This window comes from Sorex araneus, chromosome 2 (assembly GCF_027595985.1).
Source record: "Sorex araneus isolate mSorAra2 chromosome 2, mSorAra2.pri, whole genome shotgun sequence".
In the NCBI taxonomy this organism is placed as follows: domain Eukaryota; kingdom Metazoa; phylum Chordata; class Mammalia; order Eulipotyphla; family Soricidae; genus Sorex; species Sorex araneus.
Genome location: NC_073303.1, coordinates 294,453,727 through 294,481,424, shown reverse-complemented (window position 1 = coordinate 294,481,424; position 27,698 = coordinate 294,453,727). Strand labels below are relative to the sequence as shown.

General features: G+C 46.2%; 1 protein-coding gene across 2 annotated transcripts in view; it reads left to right on the top strand.

Annotated features, from left to right (window-relative positions):
• Nucleotides 1–11,398: 11,398 nt before the first annotated feature.
• Nucleotides 11,399–27,698, top strand: part of KLHL24 (kelch like family member 24) — a 39,154-nt gene continuing 22,854 nt past the window's right edge. The window contains exons 1-2 of one of the 2 annotated variants that reach the window (XM_004603071.2): nucleotides 11,399–11,525; nucleotides 26,376–27,352. In XM_004603071.2, coding sequence (XP_004603128.1) covers nucleotides 26,433–27,352 — 920 coding nt within the window. In that variant the 5' untranslated portion in view covers nucleotides 11,399–11,525; nucleotides 26,376–26,432. Of the gene's footprint in view, nucleotides 11,559–26,375; nucleotides 27,353–27,698 lie in introns of both variants that reach the window. The other variant, XM_055126130.1, reaches the window with a different exon arrangement.

Here is a 27,698-nt window from a genome sequence, read left to right as displayed (position 1 = left end):
TCTCTAGGAGAACCTGGCAAGCTACCGAGAGTGAGAGTTTCCTACCCACCTGGAAGAGCCTGGCAAGCTCCCCGTGGCATATTCATATGCCCAAACCAGTAACAATGATGGGTCTCATTCCCCTGACCCTGAAAGAGTCTCCAATGTGGCACCATTGGAAAGGACAAGTAAAGAGAGGCTTCTAAAATCTCAGGGCTAGGACGAATGGAGACGTTACTGAGACCGCTCGAGAAATTCTACGATCAAGGGATGATGATGATGATGATAATGATGATGATGATGATGATGATGATGATGATGATGATGATGATGATGATGATGAGCTTATCAGAGGCCTAATCCACTCTGTAATCAGACAGGATAACACCGTTATCTCAAGGTGGGTGTTGTGGAGAAGCAAATGAGATCATTTATATCAACACAGATAAGGTATGAAAGTGCTCTATAAAGCCATGAGATGATCAAAGTGTTCCTGCAATGAGATCACCATTGCTACTAATTATAGTAATTCTCATGTCCTCTCCCTGGCTCTTAACCAGCGTGTCCTTCTAATAGGATTAATGCAAGGAAAGCCTTTCACTTTACTTGCTAGAGAGAGAGCACAGTTAAAGTGCTTGCCATACACAGCCAACCCAGTTGGATCCCCAGCCCCACGAGTGACCCGCCCCACCCCCTCCTCGCCAGTGCACAGAGCCAGGAGTAGCCCGTGAGCACCAGTGGGTGTGACCAAGAACAAAAAACCTGGAATATCACTTAGTAAATATTAGCCATTATACATTATTAATGTGAAATAAATGAGAATCAGGTGGGCTTAAAACTTGAAAAAATTCCTAGCAAAATCTTTGGTAAAGAATACATTTTTTTTTTTTTTTGCTTTTTGGGTCACACCTGGCGATGCACAGGGGTTACTCCTGGCTATGCACTCAGGAATCACCCCTGGCCGTGCTCAGGGGACCATATGGGATGCTGGGATTTGAACCCGGGTCGGCCGCGTGCAAGGCAAACGCCCTACCCGCTGTGCTATCTCTCCAGCCCCAAGAATACATTTTTAAATAAGTACATACAAATATATAAAGTAGCCTGTGAACAAATTCTGAGCTAAAATTGTCCTGTTGAATTGCAAACCACAATGCCCAAAAGGAGAGAGAGAGAGAGACAGAGACAGAGAGACAGAGACAGAGAAGAAAATCCCCTGCCAAGAGCCAGGCAGAGGGAGGGGTGGGATATGGGAGGGAACCTAGGGACACTGGTGCTGGGAAATGTACTGTGTTGGAGGGGTGGGTGTTGGAACTCTGTGTGACTGAAACCTAATCATGAATAGCCGTGTAAGGGTCTATCTCACAGTGATTCAATATAAAAGTGTTTAAAAATTGTCATATTGATAGCATAATGGCAGTATGGATTTAAGGGGAATTACTGTATGCTAAGAAGTTGGGTAAACAGGGACTGGAGAGATAGTACAGCAAGCAGGGAGTTTGCTTGCACACAACAGACCCAGGTTCAATCCCTGGCGTCCCAGATGGTTGGTCGCCCTGAGCACCACCAGAAGCAATTCCTGAGTTCAGGGCTAGGGGTAGTCTCTGAGTATCACTGGGCCCTCAACTCTGAGACCCAGGCCCTCAATCCCTGCCAAAAAAAAAAATTGGAAAAACATAAAAAACAATTTGTCACTTGTCTGGTATTCACGTCTGCAAAGTTCTGAGCCTCAAATTACCATAAACTTAGGGAAAGACTGAGCAGTCATGGTCACTGTCACTATGAAGAGGCAGAACATGAAGAAGCATCAGAGAGAAGAGGATAGAAAAGCACTAAATAATTGAGGCTGTAAGAGTTTTTTTTGCAAATGTGGCATGAACCCAAAATGCAAAATATTTATAGATAGATAGATTGATAGATAGATAGATAGATAGATAGATAGATAGATAGACAGATAGATAGATATAAAGGAGTGGGAATGGGTGCTAATAGTCATTATTTGAGATTAGAAGATCAGGGATGGGGTTTGGGGTGACAGTACAGTGGGTAAGGCTCTTGTCTTGCACGTGACACACAAGGTTCAATCCCTAGCACCCCATATGGCTCTCAAGCCTCCAGGAGTGATGGCTGAGCACAGAGTCAGGAGTAAGCCCTGAGCATTGCTGGGTATGACCCCAAAACCAAAATAAAAAGAAGATAAGATACATATACATATATATATTTACATATGTATGTCAAATTTCTTGATTATCCTTTCCAAAGTTGTCTACAGAGGCTTACAGTGGGGGTAAGGTGCCTGCCTTGCATGCAGCCAACCCAGATTCAAGCCCCAGCACCCCATGTGGTCCCCTGATCCCTGCCAGGAGTGATCCCTGAGACAGAGCCAGGAATAGCCCAGAGCACTGTTCGACATAGCAAACAAAAATGAAACAAATAACCCCCCAAAAAAATAAATAACCCAAAGTTGTCTACAACTGACATGCAATGGTTTTAAATTTGGAGGAAGGAAATTTCAAACACAATCTTTATTCTTTTTAAAGCAAGAAATTATTCATGAGAATGTAAAAGGAAGAGGCCGGGACAGAAATGCCATACATTTCCTTGAGTATGCCATTGTTCATTTCAACATGTCCTTGAGTTGGGAGCTGAAAATAGAAAGAGCTGGGGGCCTGCATTTGGGGCAGCAACACACCCCATGAGTACTTAGCTCAAGCAAACCCAGGCTAAGTGCAGAAGGAGACTGACTCTCCTTGGGGGCGGAGGACTGGCTCCCTGGGGGTGGAGGCAGGAAGTGTCCTACACAGACCCAGCTGAGAAGAGATTGGCTAAGGGGTCCCTTCAGGAGAGAGAGGGTTGTTTGCAAACCACTACTCCCTCCACAAGAAAAAGACAATAAATAAGGGAGAAGGCAGGAGCCGTTCCTCCTAAAAGCAGAAATAAATCTCTTCAGTGAAGGGTGCACTCCCTTTTCCAGGGGAAAAAAAAAAAAGACACATGATGACAAAGTAGAATATCCAGGCCTTTGTGCTGTGTAAGTTAACTTGGTTATTCCCTAACTTGGGGTCTATGAAAAAGAAAATTAGAAAATGCTCTCTGAGATGATAGATGTTACTAACCTTGATTGTGGAATGATTTTGTAATGGTTATGCATATTATCAAACCATCCTATTGTGCACCTTAATTATATATACAATTTTGTATCCCAGTAACATTGTGTTTTGTTTGTTTATTTGGGGGCCTTGGAGCTACTCCTGGCATGGTTCTTGGGGGCTATTTCTAGAAGTGCTGGGAGAACGTTGCCGTGCCCAGGATCAAACTCGGGACTCCTCGGGCAAAGCGTGTACTCTGTGCTTTGAGCTTTCTTCCTGGCCACGGTCCTGGCAATATTTTAAAAATAAATTAAAATATCTTGATGGTAGCAAAAGAGAAAAATAAGATACACTGTGGAGGCTGAACTTGAGAGGAACTAGTTCTCTATAAAAGTAAATTCAGCATTCCCTAAAGTCTCTCCTGTGAAACTGCCTTTTTTTTAATTAACATGAAAAATGTCAATTAAAAGGACACTATATGAGAACTCAACTCCTAAAACTTAGATTGAACACCTCCATCGAGTTGCCAGAGTAAGAATTTCTACCCTGGAGCCAAAGAGATTGCCCAACTGGCTGAGCACATGACCCCGCCCCCACCCCAAGCACCTCTGAGAGTGGGCCCCACGCACTCAGCCAGGCATAGTCCTGGAGCAGTGCTAGGTATGGTCGCCAAACCAGAACAAAGAGAAAGGGTGCCTGCTGTGGATTTGTTTCATCTTACTTCAGTTTGCAAAGTATTACTATGACAAGTGACTGTAATATAATAATTCTCTGCAAACTCAAGTGGGGGAGGGAAGAAGCTATTTTCTTCAGCGCCTGGGATGGAACCCAGTCCAAAACTGCTGCCTGCCACTGCACCGTACCCCAGGCCTCCCTGGCAATGTTTTGATGAGAATCATCAGGGAGAAATCTCAGGTGTCCCAGCATTTATTCTCTGTTCCATGATCATGGCAATCTTCAAATTTGAATGAACAATAAAAAGCAAGGTGGCCAAAGAAGGTAAAGTGATATACATGATAACCTCTCAATAATGTTATTGCAAACCACGGTGCCTAAACCACGGAAAGAGAGAGAGAGAGAGAGACAGAGAGACAGAGAGACAGAGAGACAGAGAGAGAGAGAGAGAGAAGTGTCTGCATAGAGGCAGGCTGGGGGCAGGAGGCAGAAACTGGGGACATTAGTGGTGGAAAATGTTCTTTGGTGAAGGGATGGGTGTTGGAATATTGTATGACTGAGACCGAATCATGAACAATTTTGAAACTGTGTGTTTCACACTGATTCTATTTAAAATATGTATATATTTAAAAGCAAGGTGCCCTCCAATGCTACATTAGCCTTGGGACAAAGATCATTCAGAGTTCATCCTGAAAAGCATCTAAATTTAGAGATTTGCTGCAGGAGCAAAACTTCCATGTACCAGTAATAGAACTCGGCAGGCTTCCCGAAGTATGTCAGGCATGTGTTTGTGAGGTTGTCGCCGGCAGCCTCCGTCCTCGTGTGCTGGTGACCCAGGATGCCTGTTTTCTAGGCCAGTCACAGAGGCTGCAAGGAAATTGCCGCTCGGGGAATACAGGTACTAATTTTCAGCACATTACACAGGCAAGGGATTCTGAAGACACATAAAAACTATGACAAGTATTATGGTCCTTTTTTATTTTAAATGTTGGACGTTGGGCTGGAGAGATAGATAGTACAGAGGCTAAGGCTCTTGCCTTGCATACTTGACTTGGTTGGAGTCCTGGGCACCATAGAGGGTCCTTCAAGGATCACTCCTGAGCACAGAGCCAGGAAGAGCTCCTCTGGGGGTAGCCCAACAGTGCTCCCATATTAGAGTCCTTCCATCTGCAACCCAGAGGCGCCCGCAGCACACAGAAGCTCAGTTCTGTGGCCTTTGTGAACGGTCACTTAAAGGGCAAAGGAAAGTTCTTTTCTCTATCTGGTGGCCTCTCTCCTTTCCCAATTTTTCTTTTTTTTAAAAAAAACTTTATTTAAACACCATGGTTTGCAAAGTTGTTCATAATACAGTTGATATGGGCATTCAATGTTCCAACACCAATCCTAGCACCAGAGTGCCCTTCCCTACATCTCAGTCAGGAAAGACAAATGAAGACAGACAGGACACTGACCAAGAGTCTGAGAGTTCAGGAAGGCTGGCTCCAGGAGAAAGAGAGAGAGAGAGACAGAGAGACAGAGAGAGACAGAGACAGAGAAAGAAAGAAAGAAAGAAAGAAAGAAAGAAAGAAAGAAAGAAAGAAAGAAAGAAAGAAAGAAAGAAAGAAAGAAAGAAAGAAAGAAAGAAAGAAAGAAAGAAAGAAAGAGTGCAAAGGGCAAAGCAGAACACAGGGACAGTAGCCAACCCCTTTTTTCCTGCTATTTAACACTTACCAGCTGCATATCCCCGGCTCTGCAAATATGTTCTCCTCATTTCATCGCCGGCAGGTGTTGTTCTGTGTGTGGTCCTGGGAATGAAATCCAGGGCCTCACACCAAGGAGGTACCACTGCACCATGGAACCACATGCCTGACACCAAGTAGGTGTTTGCTTGGTTGGTTGCTTTTCCTCAGGGCCACACACAGTGGTCCTTGGGGCTTACTCCTGGCTTTGTGCTCAGGGATCATTCCTGATGGGGGCCGGGGTGCTGGGGATGGAGGCCCAACAGGCATTTGCCTCATACAAAGCAAGCTCATTAACCCCTGTACTATCTCTCAGCATCAGACATGATTTCATAAGCTACTGGCAGAGGTCTTTAGAGAACGGGAGTGGGCTGCCGCAGACCTTCTTGGCCCTGTCCAGCCCTCTCCTCCCTGGAAAGGGCTGCAGGAAGGCTGCCTGTCACTCTGCTAGGCGAGGGGACGGGATGGAGAGGGGCTCAGAGAAAATGCAGGCAGCAGGGAGGGGGGCAGTGCCAGGGACGGCAGGCAGAGTCAGCACCTGCCTCTGAAGGTCACCGAACTGCAAGAAACCAGGCATGAGGTCAGAGTCAGCCACTGCCTGGACTCTGAGGCCAGGCTGCAGAGTGGCGTGAAGGCCAAGGAGCTGGTCCTGCTTGAAATGAGCCCCCTCACACCAGGACACACTTTGCATCTGTCCAGATGGGCCAGGGTTTTGCAGCAAGACATGTGAAGAGGTTGGCAGGAAATGAACACTGAAGGGATGGGTGGTAGAATATTGTATGACTGAAACTCAATCATGCAATTGTGCGGCTCAGGGAGATTCCGTTTTTTTTTTTAAAAAAGACTTTGTAAACTGGACATAACATGTGGTGTGTGTCTATAAGTGTAAGTTTCTTGATGGAAACTATCATAAACATAAAACTATGGGGCAAGCAGTCACCAGCTTTTAAGGTATTTTGGATTTAGTATTTATGTGCAAGGTCTGATTTTGGTTAGGAGTTTTCAAAGATGAAAAGCACACACTACGAAGATAAGACATGAGCGCGTCTCCTTTAAATGCATGCGTGTCCTGGCCACCTAACCTGTAGTTTGAAGAGAGGGGAAATTGGACCGAAAGTCTGGATTCTTACACCAGGGTTCACTCTGATTTTCTCATCAAATATTTTTTTTCGTACCCTTTCTACTAAGTAGAGTCGTCCTATTACTCTATTGAAAATAGTTCATAAACATGATGAATAAAAGAACTGTAGCACTGTCGTCCTGTTGGTCATCGATTTGTTCGAGCGGGCACCAGTTAATGTCTCCATTGTGAGACTTGTTGTTACTGTTTTTTGGCATATCGAATACGCCACGGGTAGCTTGCCAGGCTCTGCCGTGTGGGCGGGATGCTCTCGGTAGCTTGCCAGGCTCTCCAAGAGGGACAGAGGATTCAAACCCAGGCCGGCCATGTGCAAGACAAACGCCCTACCCGGTGTGCTATCGCTCCAGCCCGAATAAACGATCCATCAAAAGAAAAAAGACACGTGATAAAGGAGTCTGGGATATTTACATCTACTGGGGAAGCTAGAGCAGGACAATGACTCACCAAACCTTTCCAGAACACCCAGTTTCTTCTTCAGAAATTCTCACGACATGGGACGTCCCAATGAGAGAAGCAGTGAGGGAGGCAGAGGCAGAGGAGGAGGGGTCAGGGGAGCCCTCACAGAGTAGGGAGAGGTCAGGGCCCCGCAAGTCAGAGTCCAGAGCTCAGAGACACTCAGGCACCCGCATCTGTATCTGCAGGGACAAGGATCCTGACGCCACCAGGTGCCAGCTCTGGGCCACTCGTCGCCTTCACCTGAGAACATTGCATGACTGAAACTCAATCATGCAACTGTGTGGCTCAGAGAGGTTCTGTTTTTTTAAAAAATACTTTGTAAACTGGATGTAACATGTGATGTGTGTCTATAAGTGTAAGTTTCATGATGGAAACTATCATAAACATAAAATTACGGGGACAGTCGCAGGTTCTACCCCCCGTGGAAAGCTCCCCTCTCGTTTCAGTTGTGAGGACAGACACACTGGGGCTGGAGGCACAAGTTGGGGGCTGGGGGGAGTCTGAGAGGGGAGGGGAGACTTTGGGGGGCAGTGGGAGCCATAAGACTCACCTCTTCTCCCAGCTCTCAAACTGGAACATTCTCCAGCTCTGTGGCTCCCTGCAGAAGTCAAAGGCAAGGGTTTGAGTCCAAGCTTCCACTGGGCTCGCGGGGGTGGCCCACAGCTCTCTGGCTGTGCCAACATGGAGCTCCGTCTGGGCAACTGCCGCAGCCAGGGAGTGTGGCCGTTACCTCCGGCAGAGCTTCAGGGGTGAGTCATGTCTCTGTTCAGCTGTAAAAAGGAGGGCGGGGTGGGCCTGCAGCCTGAAGGGGCCGGGGTGCCCTGAGCAAACTGTGTTGTGTTTACTCTCACCTTCACTCAACACCCGAGGGAGGGAGCACTGGGCCAGGCTGGGCAACAGGCTTGCTGAGAAGGGAGCATTGCGGAGTGCGGGGGAGGGGAGCAGGGAGAAGGCGCACAGGCAGAGATTACTTGTCACTGAGGACAGTCTGCCTTCAGAAGAATGCAGCTTAAAAGGTGATGAGTGAAAACACAAGTGACAGGGGGAAAAGAATGGAAGTGGGGTGTCTAGGGAGAAAGGTGGTGGAGATCAGGGAAAGGGGACAAAGTCACTCTCTGGGTGCCTGGAGAGAGGTGGGGGCAGGGGAGCGGGGGAGTAGTTGGTACCAAAGGAGGGCCTGAGGAGTAAGAAGGTAATTGTTAGGGAGTCTTTGGTGGACAGTGATGTGAAACCTTCCAGAATCCTCCATTCATGGGGGTTTTGCCATTGAGACTTACTGTGGAATAATACTTCAAAGGAGCTGAGCTTACTGCTGGTCAGAGAACTCAGCTGACATCAGAGGTAATCAATGCAAGGGGCTCTGTATACAGGTAGCCCAGGTTTGATGCTGGCACGGCATGCTCCTCCGAGCACCACCAGGAGTGACCCAGACCACTACCAGGTATGGTCCACACACACACACACACACACACAGACACACACAAAAAGGAAAAAAGCTAAATATAGTGTGAGTGTGTGAGTGTAATTACATACTAGATAAAGGGCCCAGGAGGTGAGCATGACGTCAGTTAGATGAGGGAGGAGGTGAGAACCATAGAAGGCCCCACAGACAGGAGGCACCTGAGGCAGACCTTGATGCATGATCATCATTTCTACAACCCCTGGGGAGAAAGAATTTCCAGTGTGTGAGGTCCAGAAGCAGAGAGGTTGAAACTGCTGGGTGTGTTTGGGACCGGAGTGACAGCGTGGCGGATAAGATGCTTAACTGGCATGTGGCTGACCTGGGTTTGATTCCCAGGATCCTGTATGGACCCCTGAGTACCACAATAAAGGAGTAATTGTCGAGTGCAGAGCCAGGAGTAAGTCCTGTGTGTTTTGTGTGTTAGAGGTGAGGACCTGGGCAATGGCTGGAAAGATTATGGGTGTTTTAAGGTTTTTCAGCTTTAAAAGCTCTCGTGGGTGCTGTGATGTCTGCAGAAAGACAAAATGTAGGCCCCAAATTAGATCCCCTAAAGAGAGGCTCCGCATGCTCTCTGCTCTGCCACCCCACCTGCCTAACCCCTGCCGAGCTCTGGGCAGCCTGGAGTTACACTGGGAGCTGCCTGAAATAAAGCATGTTTCTGCTTATTCTCACTCCATCTAGCAGGTTTGCCCTGGACTTGAGAAAAGCACGGAATTCTAGTCTAGTCCCAGGACCCTCCTGAGACTAAGTACTGAAACCAGATACCTCCCTCCCAGTAGGTATCTACTCTCCCAGTAGAGAAACCCGGTACTGAAAACTAGATACTGAAATCCAGTATCTTCCTGCCAGTATGAACCCAGTACACCTTCCACTACTGAAAGCTCAGTTCCAGTCTGAAACCCAATACCTCAAGCTGAGTACTAAAATCTAGCACCCCCAGTAGTACTGAAACTCACCACCTCAGTCCCAGAACTAAGACCCAGGACCTCACTCCCAGCACTGAAACCAAGTACCTCACTCCCAGTCTGAAACCCAGTATGTCACTCCCAGCACTTGATCCTTCCCTATGCAGGTTGCTTGAAGAACCCCCCCCCCCCTGCTTCCCACAGGGTGCTAGCCTACCTGTTCCGTGGCTCCCCCATTCTCAAAACTCTGGTCTACCACCCTGTTGAGCACTTGTGATGTATCCCAGGAGGCCCTTGAGTAAGGTCAGGTGTAGCCCTAGTGCCTCCAACCATCACTGCCCGCCTTGGTGGTCCCCAGCACCGCTGGGCCCCAAGCAGCCCCACACCACCAGGCCTGGTGAGATCATTCTATCAGTTAACAAACACATGTGAATATCTAGTAGGTGTTAATTTTATCTCGGCTGATAAAATTAAACTTCGCCTCTGGCTTCAGGAGTTATTTGTGAACAATTAGTCGGGTGATTACTGGAAAGAAAAGGATGAGCTGTACTGTAAATCAGAAGGGAAAAGCAAGCCCAGAGGCTGTTTCTTCACCGTCAAATGAGGTGGTATTCCCCGTATTCCCCATCTTGCTTGTATTATAAGGGGATGGAGAGCTAGTAAAGGGGGGGCGCTCCTCAAGTAACCTGCATAGGGGAGGATCAAGTGCTAGAGTGACATACTGGGTTTCAGACTGGGAGTGAGGTACTTGGTTTCAGTACTCAGAGTGAGGTGCTGGGTTTCAGTACTAGATTTTAGTACTCAGCTTGAGGTACTGGGTTTCAGACTGGAACTTGGCTTAAGGCACTTGGCTTGCATGTAGTAGACCCCAGCTGATTGGATCCCCCCCACACCATTTATGGTTCCTTGAGCACCACCAGGAGTAAACCCTGAGCACCAAGTCAGGAGCAAACCTGAGCACTGGCAGGGTGTGACCCAACTCTGTCCTAGGAAGATATGTAAAGTGTAGATTCACAGGAACCCGATAAGTAACAGATTTCTCTTTAGGGGATGGGGGAAGACCACACCCAGTGACACCCACGGATCACTTCTGGGGGCCTAGGGGGACCATATGGGGTTTCAGGGATTGAACTCTAGAGCAACATGTGCAGAGCTATTTGCCCGGCGTCGGTAATTTTCATTTTTAATGAGAAAGAAAAGAGAACTGAAAATTATGCTTTGAAAACCTGGACACCAGCCTTCTATATTATTTCTACCTCTGATCATTGGATCACACCTCATACAATAAAGGCAAGTGTGTTTTCATACGGTAGGGAAAGGATAACTTCTGCTATCCGAAATTGAAAATAAATATTTCAGAATCAGGTGGTGTAACCTTACCTTTAAAAAAGCTATAGAAAACAAACTGCGAAAATAAATAAATAAATAAATAAAATTCCTTGGGGATGGATTTCCGACAGCTCTCTTTTTATTTGCAAGTACGTTAAAAATTAAAGCAATCTAGGATTTGGTAAAGGTGACAGATTTATAGACAAAATTCCTTCCTTTGCGAGACGGGTTTCTAATTCCTGTGACGCCCTCGAAATAGCCCTTGAAGCCTCCTCGCCCGCTCGAAAGGTTTTGCGGAATTGATGGAAAGTGCCGTGGAACATGGCAACAAACATTCGACTCGGGCGAGCTCTCTCCCGGCTCCTAACTCAGGCTGCGTTTCCCTAACGCCCGTCTGGACCCAACACGGAGAGCGTTTCCGAAGCATCAGCTCCGGGGCTGGCCCTCCCTGCGTCCCGGCGCCCGACACCCGCCCTGCAGCGTGGACACCCTCGGCCGCGGGGTGCGGGGGGAAACCCCCCCCGCCGCAGCCCGGGACGGGGAACTACATTTCCCAGGGTGCCTCGGCCCCGAGGGGGCCCCGCACACTCGGATTGGCCCCGGGTCGCTGACGCTCAGTGTTTTGGCCCCGACGGTCACATGTTTCCTTTGTTGTGAGCGGCTGCAAGCGGGGCTCGGAGGCTGCCGGAGACGCGGGCGCCGGGGAGCGCGCTGCGGGCCGCTGCCGGAGCGCGGGGACGGCCGCGCCTGGCCGCTTGCAGACGCCGCCGAGAGGTACCCAGGGATGACAGCTCCCGGAGCGGAAAGGCGAGCAGCCGGCCGGAGCCGGGGGCGGAGGGGCGGCCTAGCTCCCCGGCACCGGGGCGGGGGGGAAGCCGGCGGCAGCCTCCGCCGCCCGGGGTACAGGGCGGGGGGCTCCGTGGAGAGATCGCGGGGGCTGCAGACCCGTGGCCTTGAGCCGAGGGGGCCGTCCAGGGCTCTCCTAGCGGTCCTGCAGCCCCGGTGCTTGCAAGTAAGTGCCGGCGGGTGGAGGACAGCCACCCGGTTCCGAGCATACCGCCCCGGAACCGCGGTGCTGGCCGGCGCGCCCATCTGGGGCCGGCTTGGGACGCGGAGTTGCCGCGGGGAATGGGGTAGCAGGTGCGGGGCAGACGCGACGGGCGAGCTGGGCCCCGCGTGTTGGCGATGGGCTCGGGACCCCCGGGCGCTGCTCTCCGCTTGCAGGCAGGACGCCCCCCCGCGCGGACGGAGGTCTCGCCGGCTCCGGCCTTCGCGCTCCGGGGATGGAGGCGCAGGCGGGAGGCCCGCCGGTCCCGTCGGGGAGGACCGCCGGGCTCAAGGTGGGGTGCCAGGGCCACCGGCCAGAGAAGCCCCATTTAAGCGATTGCGAAATGTCCTCGGCGCTGTCACCTGACCGTTATCCCCGCCTCCACCCCCCGCGAGCCTTTGTTTACCACGGCGGGCCGCGGCGGCCGCGCCGGGAAGCCGGCCCCGGAGCGAGCGTCCCCGGGGGAGGCGGGGCGGGCAGGCGAGGGAGCGGGCGTCGCGCCGGCCCGGGCCCCAACCTCCCCACCTTCTCCCCACTCGGCCGCTCGCTTTGGCTGAATTTAGTTCCTGCCGTCCCCGCCTCCGAGCTCGGGTCCCTCCAGGAAACGCAGACGGCTCGGGCCGCCGGGATTGGGCGCCGCCGGCGGCCGTGGGCGGGGCCACGGGGCGAGGCGTGCGCTGATTGGCGGCGCCCCGTCGCTAGACGGCCCGGCCCCGGCGGCTCTTCCCCGCCCCCTTGAAGGTGAGCTGGAGGACGCGCGGCTGTGCGCGCTCCCGCCGCGCCCTGGCTGCGGCCCCGGCTGCTGCGCCGGCCCCGCGACCCCTCGGCGACCCCCGCAGCTCTGTCCACCCGAGCCTGGAGGGCACTCGTTGGACGCGCGGGGCGGCAGCTGCGGCCCGCCCTCCTCCCTGCACTGGAAAATGAGCCCCCGCCCCGCCCCTTGACCGGTGTCGCCTTATCTGTCGAGAGGGTGGACAGGAAGTCACCCTGCGAATTTGTACTTGCAGTCTCGGTAAACAGTGTTTAAAGGGCTCAGTATGAGCCGTAGTACCCTATTTTTTAAGGCGCCTCGCGGACACCACTGAGACAGTGACTCTTGAGCGAATTTTTAAGGATTCATCGCTTGCTCTCGAGGAGTTTTAGATCTTGAAGCTACCTATAGCGGATTGCTTACGTGCAGCTGAGGTTGATTTTTTTTTTCTTTTAGGAGATGCAAGTGGATTTTTTTTTTTTTTGCTTTTTTTTTTTTGGGTCACACCTGGCGATGCACAGGGGTTACTCCTGGCTCTGCACTCAGGAATTACCCCTGGCCGTGCTCAGGGGACCATATGGGGTGCTGGGATTTGAACCCGGGTCGGCCGCGTGCAAGGCAAACGCCCTACCCGCTGTGCTATCTCTCCAGCCCCTGCAAGTGGATTTTTAATCGACCTATTTTCTAAGATATAGAATTATGAGTTCCATTTTAGGGGGGAAAGACTGTTTGAGGCTATCTTTAAAAGTTAAAGCTGCGGGTGCTGGAGTAATAGCACAGCAGGGAGAAGTGTTTGCCTTGCACGCGGCCAACCCGGGTTCGATTCCCAGCATCCCATATGGTCCCCTGAGCACCGCCAGGGTTAATTCCTGAGTTCAGAGCCAGGAGTGACCCCTGTGCATTGCCGGGTGTGACCCAAAAAGCAAAATAAATAAATAAAAGTTAAAGCTGCTTGTGTGCTTCGGCTTAGATGACTTGTTTTTCTACTTTGGGGGAATTGTTGTGTCGTCTTGAGTGAGTTAATTTCCCATGAGTGAACTCACAATATGTGAGTGAATTGCAATTATATTGTGAGAATATTGTATGTCAGTGATGAAGATGGGTAGCAAAATCTACAGCAGCAATCATTAGACTTGAAAGTGCAGTTTCCATATTTGCATGAGTCCTCTGTAGGTGTGTTTTTGAACCCAGGACTTTACATACAAAGCAAGCCCTGAGCCACTGATCTACATCCCCCACCCCTTAGCCCCAAAGCAAGCCCTGAACCCCTGATCTACACCCCCCACCCCTTTAGCCCGGTCCTCTTTTGCTATAAATCGTAGGAATTCACCCAACATATTTCTGTAGGAGGTCGATTAAGCTTTCTGCATGAAGCAGAAATTGAGTAAGAACTGCTCTCTTTGGTTATGCATTCTTAGATCTTTTTAAAATGTCACAGAAGTGACCACCTCAGGGAGCAGTTTCTGGGATCTGGAACTGCCTCATCATTTACACATCAAAGGCACTTTAATATGTCCAAATAAGTACAACATAGAACCCCTAACATTTTAAAAAATAATTAAATAAAATCTCCAAAGTCTGCTTATCCAAAGTTGGCAACTGCGCCAATAATAGGAGGAATAAATATTATTCAGAGTTAAGGTTGTCAACTTTACAACTTTAAACTTTCCTGGCTTTTCTCCAACTTGCTAAAACCCTAAATGCTTTTTCAAAAACCTTTAAGTTCCTTGTTTTTCTACCATTTCCTTAAAACCAAACCTATGAAAAATGCTATTTATTAAATAAGTGACAAAATTTATTTTTGTAGTACTTAATCTGTTTCATAGAAATTTAGAACATCTTTTTTTTTTTTTTAAATGGGGTAGGAGGTGCTGACACCTTCCTGTGCTCAGGGCTTACTCTTGGCTCTGTGCTCATGGACATGCCTGGCAATGCTCACGGGACCGTATGCAGTGTGAAGATTAGACCTGTGTCGGCCACCTGCAAGTCAAGTGCCTTTCCCACTGTACTATTTCTCTGGCCCTAGGACATCCTTTTTCAATAAAAATTTTAGGTGTGGACTGAAAGTGAATTTTTAATGTAAATAATTAAAACGTAAAATATCCTCAGAAGTAGTATACACATGAAAAATGCTCCCTATTTTTATTGGGACTGTAGCAAAGAGTATGTGGCCACTTGATGGCTTGTAAAATTCTTATTCTTGGCCAGTAAGAACTCTTGCCTTGCATATATAAGGCCCTGGGTTTGATACTGGTTCCTCTCCCAAGATAATCTTTATTCTGGCTCCTATTAATAATCCAGCACTCTAATTTTTGTTAATTGATGATGAGATTGTCATTCTGCCTCAAGCCATTACTCAAGGGCTATAGTTTTTCAGTGTTTGACATTTTTAATAATTATATACTAAACTGATGTTTAAAAGTTAATATGATTCAGGGCCAAAGAGATGTGCAGGCGGATAAGGTGCTTACCGTGCACACGGTTGACTGGGTTTTGACCCCCGGCATCCGATATGGGTCCCCAAGTACCACCAAGAATGCAAAGCCTGGTATAACCCTGAGCATTGCCAAGTGTGGTCCCAAAACAACAAAAAGTAAATAATAAAAGTTAATAGACTTCACTTATCAAAAAATCTGGGACTGGCCGGCTAAGGTCTGTGCTTGTGTAATCATGTTACTCTGATGTTCAAAAGGAACATGGAGTCACATATACTATAAAACATAGGTGATACAGGCACTGACATCAAAGCAAAACTAATAGGATGAGTACAGAGGGGTGATGTCACATGATATAATATTAGATACGCAAATTGACATATAACACTGACTAGTCCTACTTGGTTTATCCTTAAAAAGGGATCATTTGTGAGTTGTGTTATGAGAGAATAAGAATCATAATAAAATACATACTTTGAGAGACAAAAAAAAAATCCGGGACTGGGCTATAACTCAGCAATAGAGCTCATGACTTTTACGTGTGAGCATTGCATTCAATCCCCAGTTCCACGCCCCCCCCAAAAAAAAGTTTTTATTTCTGTAAAAAAGATGGGTCACTCCTAAGGTCGATAAAAATCTTTGACTTAGAAGCATTTTTGTGCAAGAAATTATCAAAAAATGGGACCAGAGTACAGTGGGTGAGGCATTTGCCTTATTATACCCTATATGATCCTCTGAACCCCTCCAGGAGTGACCCCTAAGCACAGAGCCAGAAGATAGCACTGAGCACAGATGGGTGTGCCCCTCCCCCCCTCGCCAAGAAAAAGGATGACATCAATTGTCAGTAAATTTCCATGACAAGTCTCCTGAGGAGCAGGTCAGCTCATTCAGCTTGATATGAGTGTGATGTCTGGTGATTAGCAACTTTTTCTTCCTTCAGAGCTTAAGTAATACTCTTTGCCTAAAGTTTAAGGCGAAGGAAAGAAATGCTAAAATGGATTAAAGCAAGGGAAAGAAATGCTGACTGAAGAACCTTTTGGGAGAAGGTAGTTCCCAGTTATAGAATCATAGTGTTTTCTTTGACACACTGTTTGGGGTTTGTGTGGGTGGGTGGGGTGGCACACTGGGAAGTGCTCAGGGCTTACTCCTGGTTCTGCATTCAGGGATCACTCCTGGTGGGGCTTGGGGGACTGTATGGGATGCCAGGAATTGAACCCAGGTCAGTCATGTGCAAGGCAAACACCTTACCCACTGTACTGTCGCTCAAGACTCTCTTTCACACACTGTTTAAATACCTCTAAATATTTTGTCAGATGCCTTTTATTTCTCTTTCATTAATGTCCTGATGCATTAATAAACATTTGCAGTTCTGGTAAGCAAGGAACAGTTGCTGTAATTCTATAGATAAATGTAAAGGCATAGTTATGGTAGGTCAATATGTTCTTAGTGGGTCCATTAAGAAATTAGAATTAGTGGGACCAGAATGATCATGTAGAAGTTAGGTTGCGTGCCTTGGTTTATTCCCTCTCATTACATGATCCCTCGAGCATGACTGGGGTGCAAATCTGGAAACCCCTGGACTACTGTGCCAGGGTACCCCTGGTTGTCCCTAAGCAACGCCACATCCTCAGACCTTGCTTTCACCTGCCAGCCACCTGGCTGGCTGAGAATCACTGCCAGAGGCCCCCAGGCCTTGTGAACACTGCTTGGGAGGCCCCACCCATAGAAATGTTGGGAATATCAGCTTAAGACTGAGCTTCAGTAGGTTCAAACTTATGAAATTGGGTCAGGAACAACTGCTCTTAGGAGTAAAGCTTACTTAGATGGAATTTCTATGTTTCGAAGGGGAAAAACATTTGTTAGGGCTGGGAAGATAGTTTGGTGGTGAGGCACTTGCCTTGCACAGCAGCCTTGATTGACACTAGTCAGGTCCTGAGCACCACATATGAACTGAATGTGGGGTGAAGGAGTTGTGAAAAATCTTTACAATAAATTTAGGATTACTTACTAGTAGATGTTAGCTTATTTTTCTTCTTCTCTCTTTTTGTTTTTCTTTTTGGGTCACACCTGGCTATGAACAGGAGATATTCCTGGCTCATGCACTCAGGAATTACTCTTGGCGGTGCTCGGGGGACCATATGGGATGCTGGGAATCAAACCCAGGTTGGCCGTGTGCAAGGCAGACACCCTACCCGCTGTATCACTCCAGCAGATGTTAGCTTTTAAGTGTCTACATGACCGGTGTCCTGTAAACATTTCTCAGGTGAATATTGAACACAAGCAGGAAACGCTTAAAAAGTCCTCGTGTGGAGCGGAGCTGTGCTCAGACTTTGCTGCAAGTTGTGTAGATCACACTGTTGTCTCGGTGACGGAGCACATACCTCTGGGCTATGAAGTCCGGGATTCGCTCTGCCAACAAATGAAAAATGATTGGCTTTCTGGGCTGGGGAGGCAGAGGGGAGTCAAGGCGCTTGCCTTGCACAAGACTGACCCCAGTTTGATCCCAGCACCACGTACAGTCCCTTTAGCACTTCCAGGAGCGATAGACCAGGAACTACAACCACTTTGTGTTTTTTTTCCTAGTCTGTACAATTCTTGGTGTGGCCCTATATTTAAAGTATATATGGGGCGGGGCTGGAGCAAATAGTATCAGGGGTTAAAATATATGCCTGGCATGCTGCCAACCCCAGTTTGATCCCCTGTGGACTACCAGGAGGGATCCCTAAGCATCACCTACAAACCAAGGTGTGAGTGTGTGTGATTAATAGGTTTGGAGAGTCTCTCTCTCTCTCTCTCTCTCTCTCTATATATATATATATATATATATATATCAGCATAAGTAAGATTACAAGATGAATTTTTCTCTTTAGACATTCGGTAAGAGCTATTGCAGAATATGTGTAACTTCTCATTACCCCCATAATGTTGACACAAATATTTGTTTACATACCTTTCCCTCAAGAAACCTTAAAGCAGAACCAGGGAGATAGTTCAAAGGGCTGGAGTATATGCTGTGAATGAGGGAGCTCCAGGTTTGATCCCTGGCACCACATAGTCCCCACAGAACTCCAGGTATGGTATACTATACCTCCCCCGAAAGAAAGAAATCATTTGTTTGTGTTTTGTTTTGTTTTGTTTTGAGGCCACACCTCGTGATGCTCAGGGGCTACTCCTGGCTCTGCACTAAGGAGTCACTCAGGGACTATGTGGATGCCAGGGTTGAACCCAGGTTGGCTGCATATTAAACAAGTGCCCTTCCCAGTGTCCCCCCTCTCCAGCTCCCAAAAGAAACCTTAATGCAGGATAAAATCATCGAGTGAGGAGATTGACTAAAATTAGGAATCCCCCTTACATATCAAATATCAAAGGAATTTGCTTTAAGGAATTATACTGTACTGTTCTTCTGTGCTGGGAAGAACGAGTGAAGAGAGGCTGCTAAAATCTCAGGGCTAGGACGAATGGAGACGTTACTGGCGCCCGCTCAAGCAAATTGATGATCAACGGGATGATAGTGATAGTGGTAGTGATAGTTCTTCTGTGCAGAAGCAAACTAGTCAGAAACTGGAATCTCCTAAAATAAATGTAAATCATATTAGTGAATAATGGCAATTAAATACAAAATGCATTGTATCTGATATATATGCTGTTTTTCACCATTTATTTTCGGTGAAGTTAAAACAGCACAAAATTGGCAGGGGTGTGCACACCTGGCTGTGCCCAGAGCTTACTTCTGGGTCTGTGGTCAAGGATCACTTCGGGTGGAGTCTGGGGGAACCATATGGGGTGCGGGCGATAGAACCTGGGTCAGCCTTATACAGGCTGACACCTTTCTTGCTGTACTATAGTTCCAGCCGCTAACACAAATATTTTGACTAGAGCTTTGATTAAGCAAGTGCTAACTAAAATGGGGATATAGTTATTATAATAGCTGAGAATTATCTAAGCAGAGTCCAGAGAGATAGTACAGAAAATAAGGTGCTTGTCTTAAATACAGTCAACCCAGATTCTGTCCCCAGCACCATATATAGTTCTGCAATCATCAACCCCTGAATGCAGAGCCAGGAGTAATCCCTGAGCAGCACCAGGTGTGGTCCCAAAACAGACAAAAATCCTCTAAGCATTGTTATTCGATTACCTAAGCCGTTTTCCTTCCTTTATTAATTTGTTGTAATCTTCTTTTTAATTTTTTTCATTTTCATTTAATCAGTTTTCTCTTAAGCAAGTCTGAAGGAGAACAGATGTGTTCTCATGGTCATAAAGGAAGGCATCGTCTCCATCATTTCCATTAGAAATATTTACTCCTTTCTGTGAGGTATACCTCAAACATGCCATTTTATTTTATTCTTGACCGTGTCAGGAATCAAACCCAGGGCGTAACATGTGCAAGGCTAGCCACATCCCTGGCCCTCAAAACATTTTAATCTGCTTAGTAGGTAGTTGTCTGCACAATTACAAATTTAGCAAGCTAGAAATAAGCCCTAGATTAACCTTAACCAAAAAGTCTTGGTTAAGAACAGCTTTTCAGGTGAAAGTGCAGCTGTTAGAGTAAGTCACCCAAAGTAATGGTGGAGAGGTAGAAGTGGGGGACCCTAGCTTTTCGAGTCAGATCATGTGACAGCAGCTAGTCTTGACATGGCCGTCTGATAACTTGCTTCCACTCACCTATATAGAATGTTCAGTCAGTGTATTTTTTTGGCACAAGCAATTCCCCCTTATTTTAGCCAGAAATACCTACTTATTTACCACCCCACCCACTCTCAGGCTAGGAACAACATTCTTAGATATCCTGCCAATTTTTAGAACAGTTCAACCTGTAATTTTATGTTTCATTTGCATGTGGGTTTATGTGAGATCAGTCATGAACCTATATATTAGACATTACGTAGGAGATGTGATTCAGCTTTTCTTTACATTTTTAACCATGGCTAGTTAAAAATGAATCGAAATACTTTGTGTAACACTGGAAAGTAAAAGGCTCATAAATGACATCAAAGGTCAAAAGATAACACTTTGGGGCTGGAGCAATAGCACAGCAGGTAGGGCTTTTTGCCTTGCATGTGGCCGACCTAGGTTTGATTCCCCGCATCCCATATGGTCCCCCAAACTCCGCCAGGAATAATTCATGAGTGTATGAGCCAGGAATAACCCCTTTGCATTGCCAGGTATGACCCCAAAAGGAAAATAATAATAATAATAATAATTTGAAATGCAATGCATTTCTCTTCCAGAACCCTCCTGTGCTAATCATTGACCCCGTCACCAGGAGGAAGAATATCTGTTGGTGCTGTTGTGAGGACTGGCTCATGGGAGAGTTCTTAGACAGTCCAGAGAAGACGGGGGGGGGGGGGGGCAGCCTAAAAGTCAGATAGACACTGTTGGAAAGGATATAGCCTAGATCAGTGGGACAGTGGGACATGGGGCAGTGAGCAAGTAACCTATTGTTATTGCATCCTTCATACTCAGTAATTCTGTACTTGTTCTAGTCCAGGATTTTCGATTTGATGTGGGGTAGAGCAGTGGAGGTCTCTTTAGTCAGCTATCAGGTAACCAGTTATGAGAATAAGGGATTGGAGGGGAGACCCAAAAAAGACAGACTCCAAACTCATGTGAAGTTTTATCTGAGTTCACTCAATATGCTCTATACAAATTTCTGTAACAGCAGTACAGTTCATTAAAGAAAGCAAGAGTATCTTTTTTTTTTTTTTCTTTTTGGGTCACACCTGGCGATGCACAGGGGTTACTTCTGGCTCTGCACTCAGGAATTATTCTTCGAGGTGCTCAGGGGACCATATGGGATATGCTGGGAATCGAACCCGGGTTGACTGCGTGCAAGGCAAACGCCCTACCCGCTGTGCTATTGCTCCAGCCCCGAATGCAAGAGTATCTTTTAATTTAAGCTTTCCTATCTGCCCATTTCAATTGAAAGTGAAAATCTTAGCTCTTCAGTATGCTATTTCATTTTGTCTTCTGAACACGTTTTTATTTAAACATTGAGAAAATTTAAAATGTGTGGCATCAGAAGACTCATGATTTCTACTGCTGATGCCAGTAATTTTATCACCAGTCACACTCTCTTGAATTTGTTGAACCTGAAATGCAATAAGGATTTAAATCAAGCTGATTAGGAAAATAACTTCTTGATTTAAGAAGTTGACTTGTGAAATGAAAAAAAAAAAAGTTGACTTGTGGCAATTTCAACCAGAATTTAAATTTAGACTAGTAAAAGATTAAGATTAAACGGAGTTATATACTCCATAGCACTAGTTATCTTTATAACAAAAACAGTTCTTAAAGTTGAATGTTAGGGCTGGAGCAATAGCACAGCAGGTAGGGCATTTGCCTTGCACGCTGCCAACCCGGGTTCGATTCCCAGCATGCCATATGGTCCCCCACGCACCGCCAGGAGTGATTCCTGAGTGCAAAGCCAGGAGTAACCCCTGAGCTTCGCTGGGTGTGACCCAAAAAGAAAAAAAAAGTTGAATGTTATTTGTAACATTGTATCCTTTGAACTTTTTGCTGTTTCAACAAGAAAAAGTCAACAGTAGTAATCTCTCTTCTTGGGAGAATGAATGGGTTGCTGTGTGTTGAGCTATTATTGAGACAATTTCTAATTAAAAGTATATTTGATATATGGCTACTATCCATGTATCAGAGTTAGAATTTGGAAGCGACGCGTTGTAAGTGAATAGCTTTATTGTTCCTTTGTTTGCGGGGCCACACTCAGCTGAGCTCAGCTTACTCCTGGCTCTGTGCTCAGGGATCACTCCTTGAGGGGCTGGGGGCCCATATGGGATACTGGGCAGTGGACCCAGGTTTGGCCATGTTAAGGCAAACAACTTACACCATGTACTATCTTTCCAGCCCACAAACGACTTTCCTAACTATATTCAAAAAACAAAACAAAAATATCTCAGCAGCAATGTCTTACATCTCTGTGAAATACAGGCTTGGTGACTATCCAGACGGTGGTGAGCTAGCATTGACTGTCTGCTGCTGCTGAGAGTGAGGGGGTGAGATAGCTCAGTGAGTTCATTGGGGAAGCTGACCCTAGGTGGAAGTACCTAGTGAATATTTGAACATAGAATGATTGAGTATTTTGTTTTCGTTTTTGCTAATTATATCACACACAGAGAGACACACACAAAATAAAAACATTTTAAAATAGGGTGATTTGGAATCAGATATACAGTACAGCGAGTAGGATGCTTGCCTTGCATGTGGCCAACTTGGGTTCAATCCCCAGCACCCTATATGGTCCCCCTAAGCCCACCATGACTAATCCCTGAGTGCAGGGCAAGCAGTAAGCCGTGAGCATGACCAGGTGTGGTCCCCTCCAAAAAAACAAAAAATAAAATAAAACAGGGTGATTCATATGTAATAGGATATACGAAATAGAATCTTAAATTAAGAGGGCTAACTCTCAAATCTTAGTTTCATTTTTGGCTGGTGAATAGAATGGCATACTGCGTTGTCTTGCTTTTGTTTTTGTTTCTGGTGTTCTTAAGCCTTCTCTCTATTTTTTTCCTTGGGGGCCATTTCCAGCAATGCTCAGGGGTTACTCCTGACCATACAGAATGCCAGGATGGAACCTGGGTCCACCTTGTGCAAGGCAAACTCTCTACTCGCTGAACTATTGCTCTGCCCCCCTCTTAAGCTTTCTTTTGTTGCTGGAGTTAGGCTGAAATGTCTGACTGTGGAAATATTCTAAGGAGAAGCTGAGGACATGAGAAAAGGATTATGTGTAAGATTTTAAGGGTGTGTTTCTCCGAGTTCTCCAGCACCAATTGCAAATACATTTTGGATCACATCAAATTAGGTAAATATGAACTGAGAGTAGGAGCCAAGGAATCCCCTTAAAAACTCAATTTCAAAGTTGTCTATCGACAGGTGTTTCTGTCTATTCCTTATTTGTAGGAATATTTCCGAGGAATGTTTGAGAACTTTTCTTACTGGCAGAAGGAAGCAGGACTTAGATAATATGTGTTTAAAAGCTATAAAAGCAAATTATGACATACTTACAGTGGAAAATTTGGAGGCAAATAGAGAAAAACCCTGACATACACACTTCCCTTTTTTCTGCCTATAGAAGGTCTCACATGTAAAATATCTATTCTCCAAGACAAGGCAATAGACGGAATTGGACAGTGACTAACGCTGGTTCTCAGATTACAAAACCAATTACCAGATGTAGACATGGAAGGCAGGGAGATGACGATCTGACCGGAGGTGATAAAAGGACAGTGATGGAGTGTCATGGTCACTTTGGTGCACTAACTTTGCACATCAGTACCATAAACCTTTAACTCTGTTGCAATCATGTTACCTGAACCACAAGTTAAAGGTGTTTGAACTCTATTCCAATTGGAGAGAGAGTGCAGGGTTAGTTGCTTGCCTTGCACATAGCTTACCCTGGCTCAGTCCCTGGCAACACAGTTTCCCGAGCACACACAATAGCAGCCCTGAGCACTGAACCAGGAGTAGTCTCCAAGTTCTGCTGGGTATGGCAAACACACACACACACACACACACACACACATAAATGAATAAACAAAATGCCTAAAGTATTTGTTTTTCGTGATCTGATTTTTCACTTACTATCTGGTTCATATGCCTGTGTCACATTAAATTGTCTACCTAATGTTAAAAAGTTTTGTTTTTTATTTTTCCCTCCCTGCAGTTGCCAGCTGTGGGGGCTGCACACTTGGAACTGTTTTCTGTTTACAGCATTGAGCGTCTCTGTAGATACATCTTCTCCCCTTATCTGTGTTATGTCCTTAGGGTAGGTTGCAGACAGGGACTCCAAACATCTTTAAAACAATAAACATCTTTAAGGACTATTGATAGAGCTGAATTTCTCTCTAGAAACATCATCTTAAGGTAGTAACCACTTCTATAAGAATTTTAAATGTAGTTAAATTCTTTGTCTTACAACTTTTTTTATTTTAACTTGGGCACCTTGGTTTACAATGCCATTGATTACAGAGTTTAAGGTCGTGTTTTTTTTTTCTTTTTCAATTTAATTTTTATTAGTTGTTCATAATAATTTATTACATTCAATATTCCAACACCAACCCCACCACCATTACACCTTCCCACCACCATTATTTCAACTTTTTCCAACCACCAATCATGCCTACCCCAATAGCAGGCCCTAAATAATTTATTTTGTATTGCTTGTTATGAATAATTCGCTAAAAATGGTCAAAAAATGTTTCCTTAGAAGAAAGTGTGTGAAGATTGTTGTATCCTTACCCTGGAGCCATTAAACCCTTGTATAAGAGATTACTAGCATGTTGTCACATGTTGAGCATTCTGTGCTACTATATCACTGTATCACTGTCATCCAACAGTTGCTCATTGATTTGCTTGAATGGGCACCAGTAACGTCTCCATTGTGAGACTTGTTACTGTTTTTGGCATATCGAATATGCCACAGGTAGCTTGCCAGGCTCTGACATGTGGGCAGGATACTCTTGATAGCTTGCTGGGCTCTCTATATGTGTGTGTGTGTGTGTATATGTGTGTATATATGTATATAAATGTACTATGTATATATGTGTGTATATTTAAAGTCCAGAGACTTAAAAGCCAGCTCCCGGAAGCTGGCTATATCTTATAGCCTACTTCTCCCTCTGAGAGAACCTGGCAAACTACTGGGAGTTTCCTGCCCACATGGGAGAGCCTCGCAAGGTCCTCATGGTGTATTCATATGCCAAAAACAGTAACAAGCTGGGTCTCATTCCTCTGACCCTGAACAAGCCTCCAGTACGGCATTGTTGGAAGGACGAGTGGAGAGAGGCTTCTAAAATCTCAGGGCTTGGACAAATGGAGGTGTTACTGAGACCACTCGAGAAATTCGACGATCAACGGGATGATGATGATGATGATGATGATGATGATGATGATGATGATGATGATGTGTGTGTGTATCTATATACATATATGTATTGATTGAGATCAGTTTCCTTCTGCTATACACCCCATCCAATGTGGTGTACTACTCATGGTACATCACTGGTGTAGATTATGAAATGTCGCATGGCTACTCCAGGAATTCTAAAATTTTAAATAGGGTGATACAGCTGGAGTTAAATTTTTAATTGGATGGTGACTTTGGGATCCAGAGGCATCTCTGCAGCTTGTTGATCTCTTCTAAGATTTATTTGTGAATTTTTGGATCATAGCCATTAATGAGCTTATATATGGCATCAGAAATAGTTCATTGGCATGACTGCCAGGCTCCCAGAAGAACAGGGAGATGGGGAAGGTCAGCCATTCCCAACTCCAAGAGAGCCTGGAGATTTCAGTCACAAAACCAACATATCTGAGTTTTTCAACAGATTCACTCATGAATGAAGCTTATCCCGAGTCAGGCAGTGTTCTAACTGTAAACCTACCACCAGTGTCAACTGCCTCCTCCTCATCAAACTCCTTTTTATTTAAATTTACTTATTATGTGGGCACTGAAGGGATAGTACAGTGGTTAGGGCGCTTGCTTTGCACGCAGCTGATGTTGGTTCAATCCCCAGAAACCCATATGGTTCCCTGACCACCAGGAATAATTCCTGAGTGCAGAGCCAGGAGTAACCCCCTGAGCATTGCTAGGTGTGGCCCAAACACACACACACACACACACACACACACACACACACACACACACACACAGAGTAAATTTACTTGTTATAGTTTGGGGCACCTACTTACTCTAGATTCCTTTAGTTTTGATATACGTATTTCCTTATGGCTGCACCACTAGAATTTCCATGGCCAATGTCCCACGAGAATTTCCATGCCCAATATCTTCATGCTATTTCCAGTCCCCTCCTCACCGTCACCACCTCACCGCCACATGTCTCCTTCCTTGGCAATCTCATTTCTATAACCCAGGGCCAAGAGTTTGCTGCCATTTGATACTTTCTGATTCCTTTGTCTTGTTACTCTGTATACCACAGCTAAGTGAGAACACCCAGTAACTTTTCCTCCTCCATCTGACTGACTTTGCTTAGTATGACGCCCTCCAGTTCTCTCCAGATTGCAGCAGACTGCATGAGTTCATCTTCCCTCATGGCTTCGTCATATCCGTGGTGTCTAGATACTGTCTCCCGGCGTTCTGTCTTCAGTGTCCGTGGAGGAAATCCTGGTGTGCAGAGCTCTGTGTAATTCACAGAGCACAGAGGAGTTTTGCAGTTGGGGGTGGAGCTGAAGGGAGGGCTATTGGAAAGTTCCCCAGATATTCTAATTATGCAAATTCTTCTGCATTTTTATTAAAGTGAACCTTCTCTGTCCTTCATAAAGTGTATCATTCTATTTCGTTGTAGCATTACATGGATGGCTAAATCCTATACTTTGCATACTGAATTTTTCACCTGTTGATTTCTTTTTAACTTTAGCCTCATAAAGAAGATCCCAGTCATTTCTCAACAATCATATAGCCAACCGATGTAACAATGGTACTAATATTGGGACGAAGACTAAACAGAGAGGATCTTGGGGTGCGTGATTCCCCAGCAACGAAGCGAAAAGTGTTTGAAATGGACCCGAAATCTCTGACAGGTCATGAGTTTTTTGACTTCTCCTCAGGATCATCCCATGCCGAAAATATCCTCCAGATCTTTAATGAATTCCGAGATAGCCGCCTCTTCACAGATGTTATCATTTGTGTGGAAGGGAAAGAATTCCCGTGCCACCGCGCCGTTCTCTCGGCCTGTAGCAGCTACTTCAGGGCAATGTTCTGCAACGACCACCGGGAAAGCCGGGAGATGTTGGTGGAGATCAACGGCATTTTGGCCGAAGCCATGGAGTGTTTCTTACAGTACGTCTACACGGGCAAGGTGAAGATCACGACGGAAAATGTCCAGTATCTCTTCGAGACGTCGAGCCTCTTTCAGATCAGCGTTCTCCGCGACGCCTGTGCCAAGTTTTTGGAGGAGCAGCTTGACCCGTGCAATTGCTTAGGAATCCAGCGCTTTGCGGATACCCATTCGCTCAAAACCCTCTTCACCAAGTGCAAGACGTTCGCCTTGCAGACTTTCGAGGACGTGTCCCAGCATGAGGAGTTCCTGGAGCTCGACAAGGACGAGCTCATCGATTACATCTGCAGCGACGAACTGGTGATTGGCAAAGAGGAGATGGTCTTCGAGGCCGTCATGCGCTGGGTCTACCGCTCCGTGGACCTGAGGCGGCCCCTGTTGCACGAGCTGCTGACGCACGTCAGGCTCCCGCTGCTGCATCCCAACTACTTTGTTCAGACCGTTGAGGTGGACCAACTGATCCAGAATTCTCCCGAGTGCTATCAGCTGTTGCATGAGGCACGGCGATACCACATCCTCGGGAATGAAATGATGTCTCCACGGACGCGGCCTCGGAGGTGAGACTGACAAATTGGTTGTAGTGTCATTCACAGAAGTTTTTTTTTTTTTTTAAAAAGAAACTGAATATAATAGTGTAGTCAATTTTGTACGATTTAAGATTTATATCGGATTGTTATCTCTTAAAATGACTCTTGTAGTGAAGACTGAGTTCAATAATAGCTTACAGCGGTAGCTGTGGCAGAGTCTTTGCATGACCCAATGTGTTTCTACAAATTTCTCTTGATTTTTTTAGGGTTCCAGAATATTCCACTTTTCTTGTCTTTGGATATACACTAACCAAGATTTTTGTAGACCTTTACTTTTATAGCCTGCCTTTTCTTATTTTTTTTTTTTAAATTGTAC